Source organism: Hemitrygon akajei, chromosome 12, assembly GCF_048418815.1.
Source record: "Hemitrygon akajei chromosome 12, sHemAka1.3, whole genome shotgun sequence".
Classification (NCBI taxonomy): Eukaryota; Metazoa; Chordata; class Chondrichthyes; order Myliobatiformes; family Dasyatidae; genus Hemitrygon; species Hemitrygon akajei.
Window position 1 is genome coordinate 6,375,637 of NC_133135.1, and position 27,505 is coordinate 6,403,141.

The window sequence follows — 27,505 nt, forward strand, 5'->3', positions numbered from 1 at the left end:
ACCTGGCAACAACCTTGTAAATTTTCTCTTTCAACCTTATTTACATCTTTCCTGCAGGTAGGTGACCAAAAAGGCACACAATACTTCAAATTAGGCCTCATCAGCGGGAAAAGACTGGGAAATACAAGTTCTCACAAGTACACCTTCATGATGATGAAGGAGAAGCTGTTCATAATCACAAGAGACTCTACAGATGCTGTAAACCTTAAGAGACTCAAGATGCTGGAGGAACTCAGCAGAACACATAGCATCTCTGGAGGAGAATAAACAATTGACACTTTGGGCTGAGGTGCCCTGGAGGAAGGGGTAAGAAACTGTTCAGTGTGACAACAGGCAGTCCTGATGAAGGGTCTTGGCCTGGAACATTGAGTGTTTATTCTCCTCTGTGGATGCTGAGTTCCTCCAGCAATTTGCATGTGTTGTAGTGTGTGAGCTGCCAGAGGCTCTGGGCGGAGTCTCAAGAAGTGGGTGAGACCATAAAGGGAGGCAGTGCTGATAACAGGGTGGGAACGATGATGGGAAGCAGGTCACGGATATGAGAAATCTGTGGAAATCATTGCCATGGATGGCTGTGAAGGGCAGGTCATTGGAGGCTGACAGGTTCTTGATTAGTCAGGGGTGGAAGATTACAGGGAGACGACAGGAGAATGGGGTTGGGAGGGATGATAAGTCAGCCACGATGGAATGGTGGAGCGGGCTTGATGGGCTGAATGGCCTAATTCTGCTTCACTGTCTAATGGTTTTTATGGAGGCGTGGCCATGGGCCGTGGGCGGAGCCGCAGGCGGCGGGTGTTTCCACGGACAGGGGCGGGGCTCCATGAAGTAGGCGGGGTAAGGGTTGTGCGCGTGACCACAGGAAGGGGGCGGGGTCGCGGACAGTGGGCGGGGCTCCATGAAGTAGGCGGGGCAAGGGTTGTGCGCGTGACCACAGGAAGGGGGCGGGGCTACGGGTTTCAGGAAGTGGACGGCGGGTTATTCTTCTGCCCAGCGCCGTTATGGCTCGCGGAGCTCGGAGCCCGCTTCGGGGCGTCCCCGGCTTCATCTCCCTGCCCCTCCTCGGGCTCTGGGTGGCCTGCGGCTCCGGCAGCACTCCGCCCGTTAGGGCGTCCCCGATCCCCGGCTGCCCGTGCTCCGAGCCCGGCCTTTGCCGCCCGTTATCGGGAACCAGCAAGCTGGAGGTGAGTGCAGTGGAGCCGCGGGCACCGGGGCGGTCCTGGGAATGGGGTGGTATCCGAGTGGGGCGACCGGGACTTCGGCGAGGGATGGAGTGGTGTCCGGGAGGGAGATGTTGGGGGTTTCGGTGAACGGTCTCACGATTCCCCTGCGAGCGGTTTGGGGTTGTGCCCGAGAAAAGCGTCGGCACTTCCCCGGAGTGGTTTGGGTAGGTGTCCGGCGCCCTAGAGGGGTTTGAGGTTGTCGAGGACCCTCAGACGGGGTTTGGGTAGGGATCCACGACCCCTGGGAGGGATTTGGGGTAGTGTACGGGGAGAGGGTTTAGGCATTCAGATTGTGGTAGCTTAGGTTGTTACTGTATCTATGTAGTTCTCCATAAAGTAGCAGAAACTTCGCATAATGTTGAAAAAAGAATTTGAATTATATCCTGCAGGTGATTCATGAGGGGCAGTATTATAGAGGCAGGACGTGTCGATAATGTGGTTTTTTGGGAGAAGGGAAGTCTAAAACTCAGTGTTCTACAGCATGAAATAAAGCCTTTTGACCCATCCAGACTCTGCCAGCCAATTTATATACTCGTCTTTGTGCCATTTACTTCCTTTCCCCTCAACCTTCCTCTCCAATTTTTTAAAATTGTGATTGTACCTACCTCTAAATATGCTTGAAATCTTAAATGTTGGGTGGCGTGGAGGTTGTCATAGGTGCAATGGGACATTGATAGGATGTAGAGCTGGGCTGACAAGTGGCAGATGGGGTTTGACCCAGCAAAGTGTGAAGTATTGATTCACTTTGGAAGGCTGAATTTGAAGGCAGCGTACAGGGTTAAAGGCAGGATTCTCAGGTGCAGACGAACAGGGTTTTGCATTCGTAGATTCTCAAATTTGCCACATGAGTTGATAAGGTGGTTAAGAAGACATAGGTTGTATTTGTGGGTGGAGGTACGTCTCTACCAAAGGAGATACAAGGTGCTCCTTCCCTCCACTAGCCTGCAGGTCACCCTTGAGCAAGGTGTGGCACCTGCTCAGCCCCCCGATCAGGGTCACATGAAGCCACGGGAGCCGGTGGTGGATGGTCGTATGAGCCGCTGGTGCATATCACCAGTCCTAGTAATGTGACCACTGACACCAGGCAGACAATCTCTGAAGAGTATTGATTACGGCTGGAGTCACCCATCATGTGATGACACAGCCCAGAAGAAGACAACGGCAAGTCACGTCTATAGAAAAATTTGCCAAGAACAATTGTGGTCATGGGATCGTGATCGCCCATGTGATACCACACAGCACATGATGGTTGGTGTGTTGGCCAAACAGTTGGGAAATTGTGTTTGAGCTGAGAGGTGAAATTGCAGCTCTATAAAACTCTGGAGGGTGGGTTAGAGTGATCTTAAAGTAGGTTAAAAGGTCATTGTGGGCTGAAGCGCCTGTATTGTACTGTAGTGTTCTATGCTCTTTGACCGTCAGCTATAAACATTAAAGACCAGAGTGAAGAATAGAGCTGAAAAAAATTACTGCTGACTCCACCCACCCTAACAGTCACATATTCACCAAGCTGCCAACAGAGAGACCCTACTTGTCCATCAGCACCAGGACTACATGTCACCTCTGTAGCTTCTTTCCTGCAGGTACCCATTTCTCCACAAAACTCTCTCGGGTGTAAAACCCTAACAACAACTGTTCAATGGTCTTTCCTGCTCTCCTTGTTCTGTGATAATTGAGCCTGCTCATATGTTCATGTTTAAGTTTGATTATTGGCTTTTGTGCATGTGACCGTGCCACTAATTACTGATCACGGCTGTTTGCACTTTTGTCTTGTAAGTTGTTGGTTGCTATTGTGTTGTCTATTTTAGTATTGTCCTGTGTTTTATGCTTGGTCCTGAACCACAATCAATTCTAGTATGTTTCACGTACTAGCAATAAAGTGATTGGTTCTTTCTGCCATCTAATGTGTCGATTGGGAGAATTAAGTGTTGGCTTGGTTGTATTGAGAATTGATTCGCTAGTATGGAATCTGAGGCGAAGCAGGAGACTGCAGGTGCTGGAATCTGCATTAAACAGAACCACAGGCAAGAAATCTGCAGATGCTGGAGATCCAAGCAATTTGCATTCTGTACCGCTTTCACTCTGCCTCTGCCTCCTCCTCCGGCTGCCTATCACCTCTCATGATTCTGCCGCCTTCTACTATACATGGTGTAGTACATTACTTACATACCCCTTACATTCCTCCTTCACCTGTCTTGCCTATCCCTTCCCCCTCCCCTTGATCTTTCCTCTGATTGGTTTTTCACCTGGCACCTATCAGCCGCCTTCCCACCCTCCCCCCACCTTCTTTATAGGGCCCCTGCCCCCTCCCTCTTCAGTCCTGACGAAGTGTCTTGGCCTGAAACGTCAACTGTACTCTTTTCCCTAGATGCTGCCTGGGCTGCTGAGTTGCCTCCAAACTTCTGTGTAAGGAGTTGTGAGGAGGGCTGAGGCAGGCAGGGGCTGGTAATTGAGGAGGGGGTCAATGGGAAGGAAGTTGCTTTATGAACTGAGATACAGTGAAAAGTTTCTCTCATGCTGTTCATACATCCTTACATGTATATAAAGGGTAAGAGAGTTGAGGGTAGATATAGGACCAATAGAAAATGACACTGGAGCTAGTGTAATGAGATGCAGAGATGGCAGAGGAACTGAAAGCATATTTTGCATCCGTCTTTGCAGTGGAAAACATCTGCAGTATACTGAATATTCAAGAGTATCGGGGATGTGAAGTTGGTGCAGTTAAAATTACGACTGAGAAGGTGCTCAGGAAGCTTAATGGTCTGAGGGTGGATAAATCTCCTGGACCTGTTGGAATGCACCCTCGGGTGCTGATGGAAGTAGCTGGAGAGATTGCGATGATCTTTCAAGAATCGATAGACTCTGGCATTGTACCGGATGACTGGAAAATTGCAAATGTTACTCCGCTATTTAAGAAGGGTGGGAGGCAGCAGAAAGGAAACTATAGACCTGTTAGCCTGACATCAGTGGTTGGGAAGTTGTTGGAATAGATTGTTAGGGATGAGATTACGGAGTTCCTGGAGGCACATGACAAGATAGGCCAAAGCCAGCATGGTTTCCGGAAAGGAAAATCCTGCCTGACTAACCTACTGCAATTTTTTGAGGAAATTACAAGCAGGGTAGACAAAGGAGAATCGGGTAATATTGTGTACTTGGATTTTCAGAAGGCCTTTGACAAGGTCATGAGGCTTTGACAAGCACATGAGGCTGCTTAACAAGATAAAAGCCTATGGAAACATAGGGAAGTTGCTAGCATGGGTTGAGCATTGGCTGATCAGCAGGAAACAGTGGGAATAAAGGGATCCTATTCTGGCTGGCTGCCGGTTACCAGTTGAGTTCCAGAGGAGTCAGTGTTGGGATTGCTGCTTTTTACGATGTATGTCAATGATTTGGATTATGGTATTAATGGCTTTGTGGCTAAATTTGCTGTTGATACAAAGATAGGTGGAGGAGTGGATAGTTTTGTGGAAACAGAGAGCCTGCAGAGAGACTTGGATAGTTTAGGGGAATGGGCAAAGAAGTGGCAAATGAAATACAACGTTGTAAAGTGTATAGTCATGCACTTTAGTGGATGAAATAAACAGGCAGTCCATTGTTTAGATGGGGAGAGAATTCAAAATGCAGAGATGCAAAGGGACTTGGGAGTCCTTGTGCAGGATACACTAAAGGTTAACCTCCAGGTTGAGTCGGTGGTGAAGAAGGTGAATACAATGTTGGCATTCATTTCTAGAGGTCTAGGATATAAGAGCAGGGATGTGATGTTGAGGCTCTACAAGGCACTCGTGAGACCACACTTGGAGTATTGTGTGCAGTTTTGGCCTCCTTATTTTAGAAAGGATATACTGACATTGGAGAGGGTACAGAGAAGATTCACAAGAATGATTCCAGGAATGAAAGGGTTACCATATGAGGAACGTCTGGCAGCTCTTGGGCTGTATTCCCTGGAGTTCAGGAGAATGAGGGGGGATCTCATAGAAACATTCCGAATGTTAAAAGGCCTGAACGGATTAGATATGGCAAGGTTATTTTCCATGGTAGGGGAGTCTAGGACAAGAAGGCACAACTTCAGGATGCCAAGTTATTGGGTGCATTTAAAACAGAGATAGGTTCTTGATTGGCCAGGGCATCAAAGGGTATGGGGTGAAAGCAGGGGAGTGGGGATGACTAGAAGAATTGGATCAGCCTATGATTGAATAGCGGAGCAGAGTCAATGGGCTGGATGGCCTACTTCTGCTCCTATATTTTATGGTCTTTTATTACACAGTGCATTGAAGTAGAACAAAGTTTAAAAATAACAATGTTGTTTGAAGTGTCACAGCTACAAAGTGCAGTGCAGATAAGTGATAAAGTGCAAATCATAAGATCAATTGAGGGCAAGAGGTCATTGAACAAGATTATCAAACAAGAGGTCTATTCGGGGCAGAAGGTGTCTTTGATTCTGGTGGTGTGTACTCTTGGACTTCGTATCTTCTGTCTGATGGGAGAAGAAGGAACGTCCAGGCTGGGAGGAATCTTGGATGATGCCGGCTGCTTTACCGAGGCAGCAGAAAGTGTTGAGAGTGCCTGGAGGGGAGGCTGGTTTATCTGATGTGGATACAGCTCTCTGCAGTTTCTGCCAGTTGCCTACCGAGCTGTCAAACATTCAGAGCAGTTGAGGAAAGTGCAGTGCAAATAGGCAGTAGGGTGTAAAGTCATAACGAGGTACCGGGCATTCAGTTTAAGAGTACATCTTACTGTACTAGTGGGCCACTTAATCATCTTGTAACCTGTCCCAATGTGGTCTATTATTGTGTTGGAGCTTTGCTGGCCATTGCATTTATTTTGCAGTAATTATTACCAGGTAGCTGTGGAGCAGCACAGGTATAGTTTGCAGGCTGGATACTATCAGTATCTGTTAGTAAGTGGGTTAAAAGTCGCCTTAATTGAGCAGTTAATCGGTTTACTGAGGGGAATGTTGCAATGTTGTCAGAGCTCCCAACTAAGCACAATTCTTCTGCTCAGTACATCTATACTAGCAAGTGATAATGTGCACATACTGTATGTGTTTTACAAGGACAGTATCTCATCTTCAGAGTGTGCTTTACTATCTGTAATCTGGTTTGGGAAGTGCTAGAAAGGATCACAGGCATACCATGTAAAGTTCATTTAAAAGACCAAGGACATGTCAGATTCTGGAAATCCAGAGCAGCGCGCACAATGTTAGAGGAACTCAGCAGGTCAGGCAGCATCTATGAGAGTGAATAATGCAAGATGCAGGTGTAGAACTAGGCCATTTGGCCCATCGAGTCTGCCCCGCCATTCAATCACGGCTGATCCTATTTTTTTAATCTCCTCCTCAATCCCAGGTCAATGGCCCAATGACCTGGCCTCCACAGCGGCATGTGGCAACAAATTCATCACCCTTTGGCTAAAGAAATTTTTCCGCATCTGCTTTGAAAGGGCGCCCCTCTATCCTGAGGCTGTGCCCTCTTGTCCTAGGCACTCCCACCATGGGAAAAACATCCATTCTGTCTAGGCCTTTCAACATTCAAAAGGTTTCAATGAGATCCCCCCCCCCCCCCCCCATCCTTCTGAATTCCAGCAAGTACAGACCCAGAGTCATCAAACATTCCTTGTATGATAACCCTTTCATTCCTGGAATCATCCTTGTGAACCTCCTCTGGACCCTCTCCAATGCCAGAACATCTTTTCTAAGATGAGGAGCCCAAAACTGTTCACAATACTCAAGGTGAGGCCTCATCAGTGCCTTATAAAGCCTCAGCATCACATCACTGCTCTTGTATTCTAGACCTCTTGAAATGAACGCTAACATGGCATTTGCCTTCCTCACCACTGACTCAACCTACAAGTTAACCTTCAGGGTGTTCTGCACAAGGACTCCCAAGTCCCTTGGCATCTTAGATTCCTGGATTTTCTCCCCATTTAAAAAATAGTCTGCACATTTATTTCTACTACCAAAGCGCACGACCATGCATTTTCCAACATTGCCACTTCCATGCCCATTCTCCTAATCTGTCCAAGTCCTCTGCATCCTATCTGTTTCCTCAGAACTACCTGCCCCTCCACCAATCTTCGTATCATCTGCAAACTTGGCAACAAAGCCATCAATTCCATTATCTAAATCATTTATATACAGCAGAAAAAGAAGTGGTCCCAACACCAACCCCTGCAGAACCCCACTAGTCACTGGCAGCCAACCAGCAAAGGATCCTTTTATTCCCACGTGCTGCCTCCTACCAATCAGCCAATGCTCTAATCATGCTATAACTTTCCTGTAAGACCACAGGCTCTTAAATTGATCAGCAGCCTCATGCGTGGCACCTTGTCAAAGGCCTACTGAAAGTCCCAATATACAACATCTACTGCATCCCCTTTGTCTATCCTACTTGTAATCTCCTCAAAGAATTCCAACAGATTCATCAGTCAGGATTTTCCCTGAAGGAAAGTTTTGTACTATCTTTTCTTGTGTCACCAAGTATTCCACCTCATTCATAACAATTGACTGTGACATCTTCCCAACCCCTGAGGTCATGTTAACTAGTTTGTAATTTCCTTTCTGCTGTCTTCCTCCTTTCTTGAGGGGTGGAGTGACATTTGCAGTTTTCCAGTCCTCGGGAACCATGCCAGAGTCCAATGATTTTTGAAAGATCATTTTTAGTTCCACCACAATCTCTACTGCTACCTCTTTCAGAACCCCAGGGTGCAGTTCATCTGGTCCAGTTAGTGTACCCTTGGGTCTTTCAGCTTTTTGAGCACCTTCTCTCTTAGAACCATAGAACATTACTGCACAGAAACAGGCCTTCTGGCCCTTCTTGGCTGTGCCGAACCATTTTTCTGCCTAGTCCCACTGACCTGCACCTGGGCCATATCCCTCCAAACCCCTCTCATCCATGTACCTGTCCAAGTTTTTCTTAAATGACAAAAGTGAGCCCACATTCACCACTTCATCTGGCAGCTCATTCCACACTCCCACCACTCTCTGCATGAAGAAGCCCCCACTAATGTTCCCTTTAAACTTTTCCCCCATCACCCTTAACACATGACCTCTTTTTTTCTCCCCTAACCTCAGTGGAAAAAGCCTGCTTACATTCACTCTATTTATACCCATCATAATTTTATACTCTATCAAATCGCCCCTCATTCTCCTACGCTCCTGGGAATGAAGCCCTAACCTATTCAACTTTTCTCTGTAACTCAGTTTCTCAAGTCCCGGCAATATCCTTGTAAACTTTCTCTGCACTCTTTCAACCTTATTAATATCCTTCCTGTAATTAGGTGACCAAAACTGCACACAGTACTCCAAATTCGACCTCACCAATGTCTTATACAAACTCACCATTACATTCCAACTCTTATACTCAATACTTTGATTTATAAAGGCCAATGTACCAAAAGCTCTCTTTACAACCCTATCTACCTGTGACACCACTTTTAGGGAATTATGTATCTGTACTCCCAGATCCCTCTGTTCTACTGCACTCTTCAGTGTCCTACCATTTACCTTGTATGTTCTACCTTGGTTTGACCAAAATGCAATACCTCACAATTGTCCGCATTAAACTCCATCTGCCATTTTTCTGCCCATTCCTCCAACTGGTCCAAATCCCTCTGCAAGCTTTGAAAACCTTCCTCACTGTCCACTATACCTCCAATCTTTGTATCATCAGCAAATTTGCTGATCCAATTTGCCACATTATCATCCAGATCATTGATATAGATGACAAATAACAATGGACCCAGCACTGATCCCTGTGGCACACCACTAGTCACAGGCCTCCACTCAGAGAAGCAATCCTCCACTACCACTCTCTGGCTTCTCCCATTGAGCCAATGTCTAATCCAATTTACTACCTCACCATGTATACCTAGTGACTGAATCTTCCTAACTAACCTCCCATGCGGGACCTTGTCAAAGGCCTTGCTGAAGTCCATGTAGACAACACCCACTGCCTTCCCTTCATCCACTTTCCTGGTAACTTCCTCGAAAAACTCTAATAGATTGGTTAAACATGACCTACCATGCACAAAGCCATGCTGACTTTTTCTAATAAGTCCCTGTCTATCAAAATACTTGTAGATCCTATCTTTTGGTATTCCTTCCAATAATTTATCTACTAACGATGTCAAACTTACCGGCCTATAATTTCCTGGCTTACTTTTTGAGTCTTTTTTAAACAACAGAACTACATGAGCTATCCTCCAATCCTCCGGCACCTGACCCATGGATATCGACATTTTAAATATTTCTGCCAGGGCCCCTGCAATTTCAACACTAGTCTCCCTCAGGGTCCGAGGGAATACCCTGTCAGGTCCTGGGGATTTATCTACTCTGATTTGACTCAAGACAGCAAACACCTCCTCCTCTTCAATCTGTATAAGTTCCATGACCTCCCTACTTATTTGCCTTGTTTCCATAGACTCCATTCCAATTTCCTTAGTAAATACAGATGCAAAAAACCCTTTTAATATCTCTCCCATTTCTTTTGGTTCCATACATAGCCGACCACTCTGATCTTCAAGAGGACCAATTTTATCCCTTACTATCCTTTTGCTCTTAACATACCTGTAGATGCTCTTAGGATAATCCTTTACCCTGACTGCCAAAGCAACCTCATGTCGTCTTTTAGCCCTCCTGATTTCTTTCTCAAGTATTTTCATACTCTTTTTATACTCCAGCATCTTTTTTCCTCCCTGTTGCCTATACATGTTATACATCTCTCTCTTTATCAGAGTTCCAGTATCTCTCGAGAACCAAGGTTCCTTATTCTTATTCATTTTGCCTTTAACCCTGACAGGAACATACAAACCCTGCACTACCTGCCCTTTCCCCTTCCCTCACCTGACAGTAACCCAATTATCTGTGCCCGTTTCTTAGGTGTAACTACCTCCCAGAAGCTACTATCTATAAACTGCTCAGTCTCCCGAATGATCTGGAGGTCATCCAGCTCCTGCTCCCGTTCCCTAACGTGGTCTGTTCGGAGCTACAGCTGGAAGCACTTTTTGCAGGTATCGTTGCCAGGGACACCGGAGGTCTCCCTGACTTCCCACATCCTGCAAGAGGAGCATTCCAACATCCTGCCTGGCATATTCTCTAGTCTGAACAAAAAAAAACTCTTGTAACAGTAACTGCACCCACTTCTCTTCACACAATACAACATCAGGCATACTGCTAGTGTCTTCCACAGTGAAGACTGACCCAAACTACTCATTTAGTTAATCAGCCATCTCCTTGTCCCCTGTTATTATTGCTCCTGCCTCATTTTCTAGCGGTCCTATATCTATTCTAATTTCTTTTATTTTTTTTTAACATACTTGGAAAAAATTTTACTATCCACTTTGATATTATTTGCTAGCTTGCTTTCATTTCATCTTTTCACTTCTAATGAATTTTTTTAAGTTGCTCTCTGTAGGTTATTAAAGACTTCCCAATTCTCTATCTTCCCACTAACTTTTGCTTTGTTGTATGCTCTTTCTTTTGGTTTTACAATTGTTTTGACTTCCCTCATCAGCCAGGTTGTACTATTTTACCATTTGAGTATTTCTTTATTTTTGGAATACATCTGTCCTGCACCTTGCTCATTTTTCCCAGAAACTCACACCATTGCTGCTCTGCTGTCATCCCTCCCAGCATCACCTTCCAATTTACTTTGGCCAACTTCTCTCTCATACCACTGTAATTTCCCTTACTCCATTGAAATACTGCTACGTCAGACTTTACTTTCTCCCTATCAAATTTCAAGTTGAACACAATCATATTGTGATCACTGGTTCCTAAGGGTTCTTTTACCTTAAGCTCCCTAATTGCCTCCAGTTCATTACGTAACACCCAATCAGTAGAGCTGATCCCCTAGTTGGCTCAACAGTAAATTGCTCTAAAAAGCCATATCTTAGGCACTCAACAAACTCACTCTTGACATCCATTACCAACCTGATTTTCCCAATCGTCCTGCATGTTAAGATCTCCCGTGACTACCATGTTAAAGTGTCACGCAGTTTCCAGGCTGTGTTTTAAAAATAAATAATAAATAAATAAATGATTAGAAATTCCTGCAATGGTTGGTCCACACAGCTGTAAAAATAACTAGAGGGAGCATTGTTCTTGCCTTTTATCTTTGGAAATAAAACCATTTGGGGGACATCCAAGTTTGTCAGGCTGTTTTATGCCTTTCATCACAAAAGATTGCTTTAATTTCTGCTTTAGGTTTTTGCCTTTGACATCGGAGGACAGGATTGGAAGCATTACGATTGGTCCAAAATGACAACCATCGCAATATTTGGAGCTTATGACCCTGAGCTTCTGTGTCACGCTCACGCAAATGAGGTTCGAGTTGTTCTGAAAGGTAACTATTCTTATCAGAGGTTTCCTGCTGCTGTGTAACTCGAGCTGCACTCACAAGAACAAACTTCAGGGAGTTGTGGACACATCGTGGAATCCAGCCTCCCCTCCATGGACTCTCTGTACTTGCTGCCTTGGAAAAGCAGCCAGGAAAGGTCAAAGTAAATTTATTATCCAAGTACATGCGTGTCATTATATGCAACCCTGAGATTCATTTTATTCCGGGGATTCATGCTAAATACAAGAAATGCAATAGAACAAAAGACCATGCCCAACTAAACAAACAACCAATGTGCAAAAATAAAAAAACTGAATGCAAAAAGAGCAAAAAAGAGAAATTACTGTATGATGAGCTCAAGAGCATAAGATAGTCCATAGGTTATAGACATAGTTCAGTGTTGGGGTGAGTGATGTTATCCCCTCTGGCTCAGGAGCCTGATGGTTGAGGGGTAATAGCTATTCCTGAACCTGGTGGTGAGAGTCCCGAGTCTCCTGTACCTCCTTCCTGATGGCAGAATAATCAAAGACCCTGCCCACTGTGGACTCTTTCTCTCTCACTACTCACTGGTAATCGGGGAGAAGATCCAAACGCCTGAAAGCACGTACCACCAGGCTCAAGGACAGCTTCTATCTCACTGTAATAAGACTACTCTTGTGAATGCCCACAAGAAAATGAATCTCAGAGCTGCACATAATGACATGTATGTACTTTGATAATAAATTTACCTTGAACTTTTCTGGCTGGTTTTCTTAGACAGCAAGTACAGACAGTCCATGGAGGGGAGGCTGGATTCCAGTATGATAAATTGGACTTTTGACCTCACAATCTACCTCGTTCTGATCTTGAGTAACACACAAAATTCTGGAGAAACTCAGCAAGTCAGGCAGCATCTATGAAGAGGAATAGAGCCAATGAAGCTGATGAAGACTGAGAGTCTTCATTATGCCAGGAAAGGAAAGGGAAAGAAGCCGGAATAAAGGTGGAGGAGGACAAGCTAGAAGGCAAAGATTTCTGGAATGGACATGTGGCTGCGATACCGATTCTGCGTCAGATCACCAAGGTGGAGCAGTGAGAGAGTCTCACTGAATTCCCGTCGAAGAGAAGCTTTAAACTTCAGGGTAGGCATCCCTCAACATGGTTATAATCTTGCATCTTGTTCCTTATCTGCACTGCAGTTTCTCTGTAGTTGTTACACTTTATTCTGCATTGATACTGATTTCCCTTGTTCTCTCAATGCACCGTGTAATCAGATCTGTATGAACAACTTGCAAGATATTGTATCTCAGTACAAATTTCACAACAAATGCCAATGATATTAAGTCTGATTCTGACGTGCCAATAATAAACTAAGACCAAATCCACTTTGAGCACATTGTCGCAGGAAAGCAACATCTATCATCAAGAACTATCTGGGCCATGCTCTCTTCTCACTGCTGCCATCAGGAAGGAGGTACAGGAGCCTCAGGACCCACACCACCAGGTTCAGGAACAGTTGTTACCCCTCAACCATCAGGCTCCTGAATCAGAGGGGAAAACTTCACTTCAGAAGGGCTCTGGGAAAAGTGTCAATGACATCATGAAGGATCCCATCCACTCAGACACTGTTCATCCCACTCCCATCAGGGAGGAGACTATGTAACACCCACACCAGGACCACCAGACACAAACACAGTTACTTTCCCCAAGCAGTGAGGCTGATCAACATCTCCACCCACTAACCCACCCCTCCACACCCCAGCCACCACTACTTTATCATTTCCTGGTCAGGCACCTTATGTACAGACACTCCTGTGCCCAGTGTCACTTTATGGACACAGAATTAATCGATGTATATAAGCTATCTTAAGTATTTATTTTATTATTATTGTGTACTTTACCTTATTTGTCTTTCTTTGTGCTGCATCGGATCCGGAGTAACAATTATTGTTCTTCTTTACACTTGTGTACCGGGAATGGCATTAAACAATCTTGAATCTTCAATCTTGTATTTGGGCACAAATTTGCCAAACTTTTGCTAAGCTAGAAATGGCTAATACACGGGGCATAATTTTAAGTGTTTGGAACAAAGAATGGGGGGGGGGGAGCAGGGAAATGACAGAATTGAGCTTTTTACACAGTGGTAAGTGTGTGGAACACTGCCAGGTGTGGTGCGAGACAGACATGTTAGGGACATTTAAAAGACCCAGACACACGAGTGAAAGAAAAGTGGAGGGCTTTGTGAAAAGGATGGGTTCGGTTGATCTTGGAGTAGATTAAAAGGTCAGTACAACCGTGTGGGCAAAGGGCCTGTACTGTGCTGTACTGTTCTGCCATCTTCAGAATCAGGTTTAATATCACTGGCATATGCAGTGAAATAGGTTTTTATTGCAGAAGTACATTGCAATATATAATAGTTAAATTACAATAAAATGTATTTTAAAAAATTAAGTAATGCAATAAGAGCAAGAAAAATTGAGATAATGTACATGGATTCAGTGTCCGTTCAAGTCAAGTCACTTTTTATTGTCATTTCGACCATAACTACTGGTACAGTACACAGTAAAAACAAGATGTTTTTCAGGACCCTGGTGCTACATGAAACAGTACAAAAACTACACTGAACTACGTAAAAACAACACAGGAAAAAAAACTACACTAGACTACAGACCTACCCAGGACTGCATAAAGTGCACAAAACAGTGCAGGCATCACAGTAAATAATAAACAAGACAATAGGCACAGTAGAGGGCAGTAAGTTGGTGTCAGTCCAGGCTCTGGGTATTGAGGAGGCTGATGGCTTGGGGGGAAGAAACTGTTACACAGTCCAGTCGTGAGAGCCCAAATGCTTCGGTGCCTTTTCCCAAATGGCAGGAGGGAGAAGAGTTTGTATGAGGGGTGCGTGGGATCCTTCATAATGCTGCTTGCATTATGAAATCAGAGGGGAGCAAGCTGTTCCTGAATTGTTGAATTTGTTTTCAAACTCCTGTACCACAACCTTGATGATAGCAATGAGAAGAGGGCACGCCCTGTGTGATGGGGGTTCTTAATAATGGATTCCACCTTTTTGAGGCACCACCTGTTGGAGGTGTCCATGATGGGACTGGCTGAGTTTACAAATTTCTGCAGCTTTTTCTGATCCTTGCTGTGACTCTCCATTCCAGGCGGTGATGTGACCAGTCAGAATGCTCTGGTTGCATTTGGTTCTTATTACAAAAGCTACATTAAATGTAAGATGTTAAGGTTCATTTATTATTATCAAAGTATACAACTCTGAAATTCTTCTCCAGATGGCCATGAAACCAAGAAAGAAAAGAACAGAAGCACAATTTTCGATTTCCCTCCCCCCCATCCCTCCTCCCCGCTCAAAAAACAAACAAAAACAGAACAAGCACATCGACCCCAAAATCCCCCTCCCCACACACAAAATGAGAAAGATGGGGCAAGAAATACAACACAAAAAAAGAACCATAAGACTGAAGGAAAGTCCGCAGTCCACGTCCACATTCGAAATGCAGAAAAGCTGGGCAGCGTTCTCCCTCTCTGTAGCAAAGTGATTTACTTATTGTTAAACCCCCCCCCCCCCCAGAGATGTTTAAAAAGGCAGGCAGCCAGCGTTTCATTCCATTGTCACTTTATTTAGCGAAATGCAGTCCAGCGTTGACTCAGCTTTCTCACCACAAGGTTCTGCACACTGCCTCTGCCACGGAGACTATAGAGCACGGCAACACCCAAACGTTCTCCAAACAGCAAATCACAGGCTCCAACAGTCCAGGCTCACGTTCAACATGAAAAATAAATGTAAAAGACATCTGTTTTCGTGGAAGAAAAAACCATTTCAGAATGTATATTGTGTACATTTCTCTGACATTATACTTGACATTTGAACCTTTGAACATATGATGTATCTAAAAGATGTCAACCGAAGGAGCGTTGTACACAGGCACTGCCTTGACCGAAAGCTGACTGATTTTATGGCTGGTGCTGTGCTAATGTGCATCTCCTCCCTCTTCAGGTGCCGTAGCAATAAAGGATATTATAGATCAAGTTAACAGGACAGCTTGGATCCGTAGTAAAGTGCAGCTGGCAAAAAAACAATTTCTGGATGGAATCAATTTGGATCTGGAAGAAGCTGTTGCATATCAATCTGTGGAATACTTTGCATTAACTCAGCTTGTGAAGGAAACCACAGAAATATTCCACCAGGAAATACCAGGGTCCCAGGTAAAGAAGCCACTTTACAATAGTAACGCAAATGTTGGCAATCTGAAATTAAAACAGAACATGCTTGGGTAGAAAGTCCCAGGTCAGACAGTGGCCATAGTTTCCAGAGCAACGTGCACACAATGCTGGAGGAACTCAGCAGGCCGGGTAGTATCTGTGGAAATGAATAAACAGACGATGTTTTGGCCTGAAACCAGAAAGAAGTTGCCAGAATAAGAAGGTAGGGGAAGGAGTACAAGATAGAATCTGATAAGTGAAACCAGGGGGTGGGGGAAGGTGATGAAGTAAGCTGGGTGGTGATTGGTGGAAAAGGTAAAGAGCTGAAGGAGGAATCTGAAAGGGCAGAGTGGACTATGGGAGAAAGGGAAGGGGAAGGGCACTGGTGGAGATGATAGGCAGGTGAGGAGAGAAGAGGGGAACCAATGTGGGGAATTAGAGGGGAGAAGGGTGAATCAGGGTCTGTCCTTGATTCTGTTGGATCTTCCCATATGGCAGAAACCTGTTGAGAAACAGACTGGACAATTTCACACAATAGTAAGCTAACCTGTCTGCCTTAATGCGTATCTCTGCCTCTGTGAGATTGAGGTGGGGACATAGGATGCCCTGTTACCACCTTGAGTGGACTTGGTTTGGTTTTCTTGTTTGGGGTTGCTCTGAAACTAAAGACTATAGGAAGAGCAGTAGACCATGGTACTTCCTTATCATTCTTAGTCGTTTGCTTCCATTCATTTGTTTGACTTGTCCCGATGACTCTTGGCTCATCTGCACGATGAAAAGATTATTCAATGTTCATCCGCCGACATAATTCCTGACAAACCTCTCCCAGTGTGATTGTCAGACATGGCAACCCCCTTCCAGGACGATTGTCGTTGAGCAGAGTTCTTGCTGTGTGTGTGACAGTGGCTTTCCTTGCTGGAATAGTTTCCACATATCCTGAGAATTTGTCCACTATTACTAACATGTCTGCGTATCCTTGACACTCGGGTAAATGAATGTAGTCCACTGGTAAGTATAAAAATGGACTAGGTGGGGCAGGAGCACTTTATTGTGGTAGCTTTTCCACTGTTCCAGGATTCGTTTTCTGGCATGTCATGCATCTTTCAAGCTTATGAAAAGCTTGCATCCTGAATTGTAGATCCCACCACCATTGGGAGAATCTCAATCATCAGTGTGTCTGAAGGTGTGTATCTGCTTGCTAGATAAGGAAACAACATAACTAGAGCTATTGTCTATGACTGATGCCATATGTCCATACTAACTAGGGTTTCATAGACCATAAGACATAGGAGCAGAGTTGGGCTATTTGGCCCATCCAGGCTGATTATTATCCCTCTTAACCCCATTATTCTGATTTCTGCCTGTAACCTTTGATACCCTGACTAATCAAGAAGTTACTGACCTCCACTTTAAATGTACCCAATGACTTGGTTTCCACAGGGGGCTGTGGCAGTGAATTTCACAGGTTCACCACCTTCTGGCTAAAGAAATTCTTCCTCATCTTTTTTCCGGAGGGACTTCCTATTCTGAAGTGGTGTCCTCTGGTCCTAGATTCTCCCACTACAGGAAATTTACTTTCCACGTGCACTCTATCTCAACCTTTCAATATTCGATAGGTTTCAGTGAGATCCCCCTCATTCTTCTAAACTCCAGTGTGAGTACAGGTCCAGATCCATCAAATGCTCCTCATCCATTAACCCTTGCATTTCCAGGATAGAACTGCAACAACATGAAAGGTAGGACTGCTCTGAGAGTCACATTAACTCAATGGACCTCCTGAATCGTTGGGAAATATGGAATGTGTGCGGTGAAATGAAATTAACTTGCAGTTGTTCTTCAGGTTACGTTTGATGTGGCTTGGTCTCCAGATTGCATCGATGGACGATGCTATGATTATGTGGAAATTGCAAACTCCTGTGACTTTTTATTCGTCATGTCCTATGATATACAGAGCCAGATATGGGAAGATTGCATTGCAAAGGCGAATGCGCCCTATTACCAGACAGTGTCAGGTACGAAGACTTTTCACCTTGTTTGTGTCGGGTCTACCTGTCAGAATCTGGTTTAGTCATTGGTGGAAGCTGTGACAGTTGTTGTTTTGCAGCAGCAGTATATTGCCGTTTATTTAGGCTCAAAATTTGGAAGTTCTGTATGCATAAATTAAGTAAAATGTGCAAGTGCAAAAATTGGTGTCCTTGGGTTCATTGTCCATTCAGGAATCTGGCAGAGGGGAAGAAGCTGTTCCTAAAACGTTCAGTGTGTCTTCAGGCTTCTGTACCACCTCGATGGTAGCAATGAGAAGAGGGCATGTCCTAGGTGATGGGGGTCCTTAATGATAGATGCTGTCTTTTTGAGGTATTGTTGTTGTGTTTTTTTTTTGAAGATGTCCTTGATGCTGGGGAGGCTAGTGCCCATGATGGAGCTGAATGAGTTTACAACTTCCAGTATTTGACCCAAGACCGAATCAAATTTTCCCTTTCCCTTTTAGGTATTCATGGCTATTTAAAACTGGGTATTGATCCAAAGAAACTGGTGTTGGGAGTCCCATGGTATGGTTATGATTACCCTTGCCTCCATTTGTTTGAGGTAAGATAAGGTTCTTTGTTTAATTATTTAGAATGTCATGTTTTATTGTGCAAGTTGTTCTCTGATAGTTGACATGTCTCAAGGAATGAATTAACTATTCAAAGTTCAAAAGTAAATGTAATGGAAAAAACAAGTTCTTTACTACTGCTGCAGAAGCAGAGAAATTCATTCAGGGAAAACTGGCACTGGCACTGACTGAGACAGGATGTGATCTCAGTTATAGGTGGAGATTACCTTTTAGGTATAATAGGGTAGATGGGGAGCTGGATAAAGTACCGGTAGTCTGATTAGGACTAGGCTTACCAGCTGGCTTTGCATTTTGTGGACCATATCATCTCTCTGTGTCCCTCCCACCTCTCTCCCTCCCCCCCTCTCTCCCTCCCCCCCTCTCTCCCTCCCCCCCTCTCTCCCTCCCCCCCTCTCTCCCTCCCCCCCTCTCTCCCTCCCCCCCTCTCTCCCTCCCCCCTCTCTCCCTCCCCCCCTCTCTCCCTCCCCCCCCTCTCTCCCTCCCCCCCTCTCTCCCTCCCCCCCCTCTCCCATCCCCCCCTCTCTCCCGCCCCCCCCCTCTCTCCCTCCCCCCCTCTCTCCCTCCCCCCCCTCTCCCTCCCCCCTCTCTCCCTCCCCCCCTCTCTCCCGTCCCCCCCTCTCTCCCTCGCCCCCCTCTCTCCCCTCCCCCCCTCTCTCCCTCCCCCCTCTCTCCCTCCCCCTCTCCCCTCCCCCCCTCTCCCTCCCTCTTCCCCCCCCCCCTCTCTCCCTCCCCCCCTCTCTCCCTCCCCCCTCTCTCCCTTCCCCCCCTCTCTCCTCCCCCCTCACCCCCTCCCCCCCCTCTCTCCCCCCTCCCCCTCTCTCCCTCACCATTGTAAGACTCTATCCATTTACCTCTAGCTCTGAAAGAGCCTGGTTTTGGTTCCTATTTCCACACTTCTGTATATATCATTGATACCAGACTCCAAACTGTTTTCCATTTCTGCTGGTCAAAGGAGATTTCTGCATTAATATGGCTGATCTCTTCAAGCAGTATCCCAGTTACTGCCATCTCCCTGGACACTGAAAAGGCCTTTGACAGGGTTGAGGGGAGATTTTTAACCACGGCCTTGTCATTCTTTGGGTTTGGCTCTATCTTTGAATAATGGATTACAATTTTGTATAAAAACCCTAAGGCTGCAGTGTTACAAATGGTATCATATCCCCATTTTTTAACGTTTCACCGGGTGCACTCCAAGGCTGCCCCCTCTTCCACTGTTATTTATTATTTTTTTTGGAAGTGTTGGCAATCATGATTAGAGAGGATCCAAATATTAGAGGGGTGAAGGGAGGCAGAAAGGAGCATAAGCTGATGCTATAATGCTGACGATATTTTATTACTGATTAGTGACCCTCCTAATTCCTTGCCCCCAATAATGAAAACAATTCAATTATTTGTGACGTATCTGGTTATAAAATCAACTGCAATAATCTGAGGCTATACCAATGTCAAAATTGTTATTCAAATTCAGTATCTCAGTTAATTTCAGATGGGTGCCTGTTGGAATTAAATATCTAGGGGGTCAAACTCATTCAGAATTTGGATGAAATAATTACTTTAAGTTATGATCCTTTATTGAGTAGGATAAGGAATAATCTGGATAAGGTGGGGGGCACTGAGACTGTCACTCTGGGGTAAAGTCAATGCAGTTAGAATGGTCATAGCACCTCAGTTTAACTATCTTTCTATGATGCTTCCTTTAAATATTTCAGATTTGATTTACAAGCAATACCACAAAATTATCAGTGATTTTCTATGGGATAAGAAGCAGCCCAGAATTAAAATGAGTAAAATGTGTATGTCCAGGGACATGGGTGGGCTCAGTCTACCAGACGTCAGGGCATATAAATTATCCTTTGAAATGACCAAGTTAGCTAAACATCAGGACAGGGCTGATGTTGATTTAGATTGGGTAGTTATAGAACAGAGCTTGGCTGCACCACATTCTCCCCTTAACATTCTCTCACAACACGTGGAAAACCAGATTAATCTAAAACCTATACTATTTCACTCAAGGAGTGTATGGAGTACAATTCATAATTCCTGTAGAATGTCACATTTAAACCAGTTATACTCCTCGCTCTGGAATAACCCTGAGATATGCATTGAGAAAAGAATGGTGTACTGGAAAGAATGGAAGATTAGAGGTGTAAATACAGTAGGTAATCTCAATGAGAATGGGATATTTATATCATATGTGGATTTGCAGAGGAAATATAACTTTGTAGATAAAGGGAATTTTTGGAAGTATTTACAAATAAGACATTGCATTAGTAGCATATTCAAGAATGGTGGCCCACAAAGTAACCCTTTAACTGAATACTTTGCACTACCACAGGAAGTTCATAAAGCATCAGTGTTTTATAAAATGTTCAAGCACTCTGTGGATGAATCGTGTAACAAACTCAAAGCAGTATGGCAGAAGTATCTTGGAAGCAATATTGAAGATAACGAGTGGTCAAATAGTTTATCAGATGTGGGTAGACATATTAGGGAAGCGAGAGGGAAATTTATTTAGTATAAGATAGTACACAGATACTATTGGACACCAACTAGACTACAAAATGGGGATTGTTGATAATTTATGCTGGCGATGTAAAAATGAGGTGGGCACATATTTTCACATGATTTGGGAGTGTTCTATGGTTCGTCCATTTTGGTGTAAAGTTCTCGATTTGTTGGGGAATTGGTTGCGTTCCACACTGCCCTTGTGCCCACGGCTTTGTCTCTTGGGTGATAGGACAATGATACCTAATGTAAACAATGACAAATTTACTATTTTAAAGACGGGTCTCATCACAGTTGCAAGAATTATACAGGTTATGTACGAGTTCCGTTCCTGAGTTCGTCTTTGTCTGATTTGTACATAAGTCGGAACAAGTACATCCAGTATTATTTAGCGTCAGTTAGTAAAACGTTTGTCTTAGTATATAGTATATATTTTACCTTTATATGCATATAAAACGCTTAAGAAACGTATGTATTCCAATAATTAAACCACTGCGTTGCTTAGTAATTATTGTAGCTTTCATCGGAGCAAGGCCTTTCACATGCTCCATTATTCTCACTTTATCCTTTAAAATTGTTCCGATCGTTGACCAACTGTAGCCTAACACTTTTCCAATGACCGATGGCATTTCAACTCTTTCCAAACGCTTTATTATTTCTACTTTATTTTCAATCACGATCGCTTCCCATCAACGGAACAGAAACACTACGGGCGGCAGGTCCCGACCTCTGCCGGCTCCTGAGGTCCACTGGGTCCTAAGGACCACCGCACTGAGACAGGTTAAATGGGACAAGTTGGGGCTGTGCTGGGTTTGGGTATTTGATCCTCCACAATATTCCGCGTGGGAATTTAAATAGTGTTTTTTTTAACGAGGTCGCGCGCTCAACATTAACCCAGCATGGATGGTACAGGAATCACTGGATCAGCATCAACCTGGCACGGGAGCGGTCTGTCACTAGATCGAACTCAGGAAAACTCTGTTCTCCAGCCCGGTGCTGATCTCACTGTGCCACCAGCCAACCCGAACGGGGTCAGGGTGAATCTTGCTAAGGAAAATTTAAGCCAAATACAAAGTTACACACTCAACAGTGTCAACGGTAATGACTTAAAATGGTGGATGGCATCGCGATCCGACTTAAAATGGCCAACGGCGTTCTCCTTCCTCGGTTCGTAAGTGCGAGCTGTCTGTAAGTCGGACGTTCGTAACTCGGGGGCTGCCTGTATTGCAAAACTGGAAAAAACCCAGATGTCCCAATGTGAAGGAATGGACTGAGGAAATGATTAAGATTTCATCATATGAACACGTTGGGAAGAATTAACAGTGAGGGGAAAAATGCAAGACGGATGGGATCAATTTTGGTTGTATGTTAATTTAAACTTAGAGCTTTTTTCCTGTTTCTAAGTCTTGTATGTTTTCCTGTCACGGGATGGCTGTAAATATGCTGTACTGTACCTGCTCTGATATGCTGTGCTGCTTTGTAAAAAAGAATAATAAAAATTTGAATTAATAAAAGTAAATGGAATATCCAAGGATATATCATTCGTTCATTATGTGCCGATGGTATGACGTGGCCGTTCATGGTCTATGAACATTGTTCTTGGCAAAGTTTTCTCCAGAAGTGGTTTGCTATTCCCCTCTGGGCAGTGCCGTTACAAGACAGGTGACCCCATCCATTTAAGGTGGTGTGAAGTTTTCAGTGCTAGTGACCAGCTGGGTTTCCTCCCACGTTCCAAAGTGTACAGGTGGGCAGGTTAATTGGTCACATGGGAGTATGGGCTGGCTGGGCCCGTTACTGTGTGGTATCTCTAAATGAAGTTAAATCAGTGTCACTACAATTAATTACCATGCAGTTCTTTTTCAGGCTGGTAGGTGTACATTGCAAAGTATTCCTTTTCACGGAGCCCCGTGCAGTGACGCAGCTGGGACGCAGATCCCGTACAAGAAGATAATGCAACAAGTTGACAAATCGATTACGGGCAGGTTTTGGGACAACGATCAGAAAGCCCCGTATTACATCTACATGGTAAGAATGATGCTCTAGTATGGGTGGGAGGGATGTGAAGGGCTAGGATTTAGTTATTCTGCCTAATCCCAGAGCCGTAGAACACTAAGCACAGAAACAAGCCCTTTGGCATCTAGTCCATTAGTCTACTAATCCCATCCATATACTTATCCAGACTTCAATGTTGAAATTGAACCCAAACTATACACTAATACTAGTTTCACACTCTCACCACCCTCTGAGTGACGTTGTTCCCCTTAAACAATTTACCTTTCACCCTTTACCCATAACCTCTGATTCTTATTTGAGAGTTAGGGGGCAAAAGTTTAAGGAAAACACGAGGGGGTATTTCTTTACTCAGAGAGTGATAGCTGTGTGGAATGAGCTTCCTGTAGAAGTAGTAGAGGCCAGTTCAGTTGTGTCATTTAAGGTAAAATTGGATGGGTATATGGACAGGAAAGGAGTGGAGGGTTATGGGCTGAGTGCGGGTAGGTAGGACTAGCCGAAATTAAGAGTTCGGCACGGACTAGGAGGACCAAGATGGCCTGTTTCCGTGCTGTGATTGTTATATGGTTATTTCATTTTATAGAGATTTAATCCAGTGAGTGAATTATTCTCCATGTAACGCTTGGTTTGTGTGGCAGGTGAATGAGACGTACCACGAGGTCTGGTACGACGATCCGCAGAGCATTTCGATGAAGGCGCTGCTCTTGATAAAGTTCAGTCTCCGGGGTATAGGCATGTGGAATGCAAACCTCCTGGACTACAACAATACAGCTGCAGCTGAGAAGCTGACCGAAGAAATGTGGGCTGCTCTATCCCCTCCCTGAAGAACGTCCTGACCTGGGCCCATCTCACCGTCACCAAAGAGAATCATTATCCTTTTGCAACTAATCTTAAAGAAGCTAGCTCAAACCTTAAAAATGACTTGGACATTAACTGACCATCAAACTGCCATTCAGGTACTAATGCGGTTTGCAATAAAGATTTAATAACTTGAGTCATTTACAGATGTGGCAAATCTGTACCAACGAGCATGAGCTTAACCTCTCGTCACTCATTCACAATACATCCAGGTGGGAGATATCCTGTTCCGACATACGTGTGTCCTGTTTTCTACATGTATATTAATTCTTGCTGTCATTATTTTATGATTTTTTGCTTTAAATTATAAATTGTATTTTAGGTAATTTGGATAATTATCACATTTTCGTGGTCTTCCATTGCCAAGACAGCAACTCCTGAACTATTGTTACATTTTCCAAAGCTTTCTATAATCACTTTGTTCCCTGACTCTCTTTTCTTTTCGTTGTCTACAAATTAGTGCAAGTTTTTGTTTCACAGAATAAAATAGTTTCCAAAATGCTTTTAGTGTTGCTTTATGAGAAATGGAATTTTTTCCACTTTGTTTTCTTACAAGCAAGGGGACACGAGAGACTGTAGATTCTGGAATGCTTGATCCTCCACAACATTACTGCCCCTTTTCTTTGTATGTGTCCTTGATGGCGTGTAGGCTGGTGCCGGTGATGTATTTTGGCAGTTTTGACTGCTTGTTTTAGGGCTTTCCTGCCCATTGCAGTGCAGTTGCCGTACCAAGCAGTGATACGGCTGTTAGTATGCTCTCTACTACGCATCTGTAGAAGTTACACACCGTGTGCCGGAGGCACTGCCATAGTGCCAAGCTGCATCCGAGGGGTTGTGGAAGGGGCCAGTGGTGGTGAGGATTCGAATACTTGTGGTGGTTGAACATACTGGTGCAACTCTTCACTGCTATCATAGAGAGCACCCTCACATCAGCCGTCACTGGTGCAGCATCCTCTCACAATATACAGCAAACTGTCAGGTCAGCAGCGAAGGTTATTGACTGCAGTCTACCATCACTGCAGGACTTGTGTGTATTCAGTAAAAAGCAGGCAGAACAAATCCCATCCTGAAAGATGCCTGTTCCAAAAGTTCCCTTCTGGAGAGCAATGTAGGGCCGTTAAAACAAAAACCAGACAGCTAATCAGATCAAACACGAGGAAATCTGCAGATGCTGGAAATTCAAACAACAACACACACAAAATGCTGGTGGAACACAGCAGGCCAGGCAGCATCTATAGGGAGAAGCACTATCGACGTCTCAGCCCGAAACATCGACAGTGCTTCTCCCTATAGATGCTGTCTAGCCTGCTGTGTTCCACCAGCATTTTGTGTGTGTTAGCTAATCAGATCGACCATTCTAGTTAGCCACCCACTCCCTCTATCATCTCAGTCACTGCGCTATAAATATTATTGCAAGATCCTTTGTATCATAAATACATGCTAGTATGCACCGTATTGTGCAAAAGTCTTAGATATGACTTTTACAGTGCTGTGCATAGCATGTGTATATATGCATACACGTATAGTACTGCGTTTGTCAACGTGGAGCAGAGAGTGAGTTTGTAAATCTGGCAGGAACAAAGGCTGTTGTGATTGTCCAGGGTGGAACGCCATGGGAGGTTGCCAGGGGCAGGGGGTGACATGGGTGCAGACGCACCCTGCCCTGAGCCACCAGGCAAGATCATTTGATTCTAAACTATTGGTTTATTGATAATTACAGGTCTCTGGTGCTTCCTGCACCCTCCCCTCTCCCTGCCCCCTTCCCACTCTCAGTCCACAATAGAGACCTGTATCAGAATTAGGTTTATCATCATTCACGTATGTGATCTTTGTGGCAGCAGTACAGTGCAATACATAAAATTACAGTACTGCAAAAGTCCTGGGCACATGTAGTTAGGGTTTGTTTATGTGTTGTGTCACACACAGCTCAGGTGCCTAAGACTTGCACATGCTGTATGTGCATGTTATAGGTATCCACATTTTAACCTGTTTTTAAATAATTCTTGACCCATTACTTTTAGTCACACCAACTGAATGTGTATTTTGCAGCAGTCTTCACGGTCTTCTGCAGTATACAGAACATTCAAGAGTGTCAGGGAAGTGAAGTTTGTGCAGTAATTTTCACTGAGAAAGTGCTCAGGAAGCTTAATGGTCTGAGGGTGGATAAATCTCCTGGACCTGATGGGAATGCACCTTCAGCTTCTGAAGGAAGTAGCTGGAGGGATTGTAGAGGCATTATCAATGATCTTTCAAGAATCAATAGATGCTGGCATTGTACCGGATGACTGGAAAATTGCAAATGTTACTCCACTATTTAAAACAGGTGGGAGGCAGCAGAAAGGAAACTATAGACCTGTTAGCCTGACATTAGTGGTTGGGAAGTTGTTGGAATCGATAGTTAAGAATGAGATTACGGGGTACCTGGAGGCACATGACAAGATAGGCCAAAGCCAGCATGGCTTCCTAAAAGGAAAATCCTGCCTGACAAACCTACTGCAATTCTTTGAGGAAATTACAAGCAGGGTAGACAAAGGAGATACATTAGATGTGGTGTACTTGGATTTTCAGAAGGTCTTTGTCAAGGTGCTGCACATGAGGCTGCTTAGCAAGATGAGAGCCCATGGAATTACAGGGAAGTTACTAGTGTGGATGGATTATTGGCTGGTTGGCAGAAAGTGGAGAGTGGGAATAAAAGGATCCTATTCTGGCTGGCTTCTGGTTACCAGTGGAGTTCCGCAGGGGTCAGTGTTGGGACTGCTGTTTTTTAAGATGTATGTCAATTACTTGGACTATGGTATTAATGGATTTGAGGCTAAATGTGCTGATACAAAGATAAGTGGAGGAGTGGATAGTGTTGAGGATACAGAGTCTGTAGATCTGCCACTGTTTTCCCATTCTTCCAATTTGTCTAAGTCCTGCTGCAACTGCATTGCTTCCTCAGCACTACCTACCCCTCCACCTATCTTTGTATCATCTGCAAACTTTCCCACAAAGCCATCAATTCCAGCCACAAATTGTCAATTGGATTGAGGTCTGGACTTTGACTTGGCCACACCAGGACATTAATTTTGTTATTTTTGACCCATTCTTGTGTAGCTTTGGTTTTATGCTTTGGGTTATTGTCTTGCTGGAAAACAAATCTTCTCCCAAGTTGTAGTTCTCTTGCAAACTGTATCAGGTTTTCCTCCAGGATTTTGCTGCATTCATTTACCCTCTACCATCACGAGCCTCTCAGGGCCTACTGTAATGAAGCATCCCCACAGCATGATGCAGCCAACACCGTGCTTCATGGCAGGGATAGTCTGTTTTTGATGATGTGCTGCATTTGGCTTACACCTATCATAGCGTTTAGTCTGATGGCCAGAAAGCTCAATTTTGGTTTCATCAGACCATAGAACCTTCCAGCTAACTTTAGAGTCTCCCATATGCCTTCTGACAAATTCCAGTTGAGATTTCATGTGAGTTTTTTTCAACAGCGGCTTTCCCTTTGCCACTCTCTCATAAAGCACCCGGGCAACAGTTGTTTTATGTTCAGCCTCTCCGATCTCAGCCACTGAAGCTTGTAACTCCTCCAGAGTTGTCATAGGTCTCTTGGTGGCCTCCCTCACTAGTTCCCTTCTTGCACGGTCACACAGTTTTTGAGGATGGCCTGCTCTAGGAAGATTTACAGCTGTGCCATATTCTTTCCATTTCTTAAAGATTGACTTAATTGTACACCAAGTGACTTCAGTGACTTGGAAATTTTCTTGTATCCATCTCCTGACTTGTGC

The 27,505-nt window shown here is 44.4% G+C and overlaps 1 protein-coding gene across 1 annotated transcript; it reads left to right on the forward strand.

Annotated features, from left to right (window-relative positions):
- The first annotated feature begins 942 nt into the window (after window positions 1-942).
- On the forward strand, window positions 943-24,236 carry ctbs (chitobiase, di-N-acetyl-). The gene is made up of 7 exons (XM_073062521.1): window positions 943-1,178; window positions 11,416-11,554; window positions 15,543-15,751; window positions 17,589-17,760; window positions 18,237-18,334; window positions 22,731-22,892; window positions 23,516-24,236. The coding sequence occupies exons 1-7, from the start codon at window positions 996-998 to the stop codon at window positions 23,699-23,701; spliced, it is 1,149 nt and encodes a 382-aa protein (XP_072918622.1). The 5' UTR covers window positions 943-995; the 3' UTR covers window positions 23,702-24,236.
- The last annotated feature ends 3,269 nt before the right edge of the window (window positions 24,237-27,505 follow it).

Excerpts from the sequence above, each read along its gene's own strand:
- ctbs (XM_073062521.1), top strand. The coding sequence starts at position 996 with ATGGCTCGCGGAGCTCGGAGCCCGCTTCGGGGCGTCCCCGGCTTCATC. Across the intron at positions 1,179-11,415 it reads CGGGAACCAGCAAGCTGGAG|GTTTTTGCCTTTGACATCGG; the intron begins GTGAGTGCAGTG and ends TTTCTGCTTTAG. Across the intron at positions 18,335-22,730 it reads CTTGCCTCCATTTGTTTGAG|GCTGGTAGGTGTACATTGCA; the intron begins GTAAGATAAGGT and ends GTTCTTTTTCAG.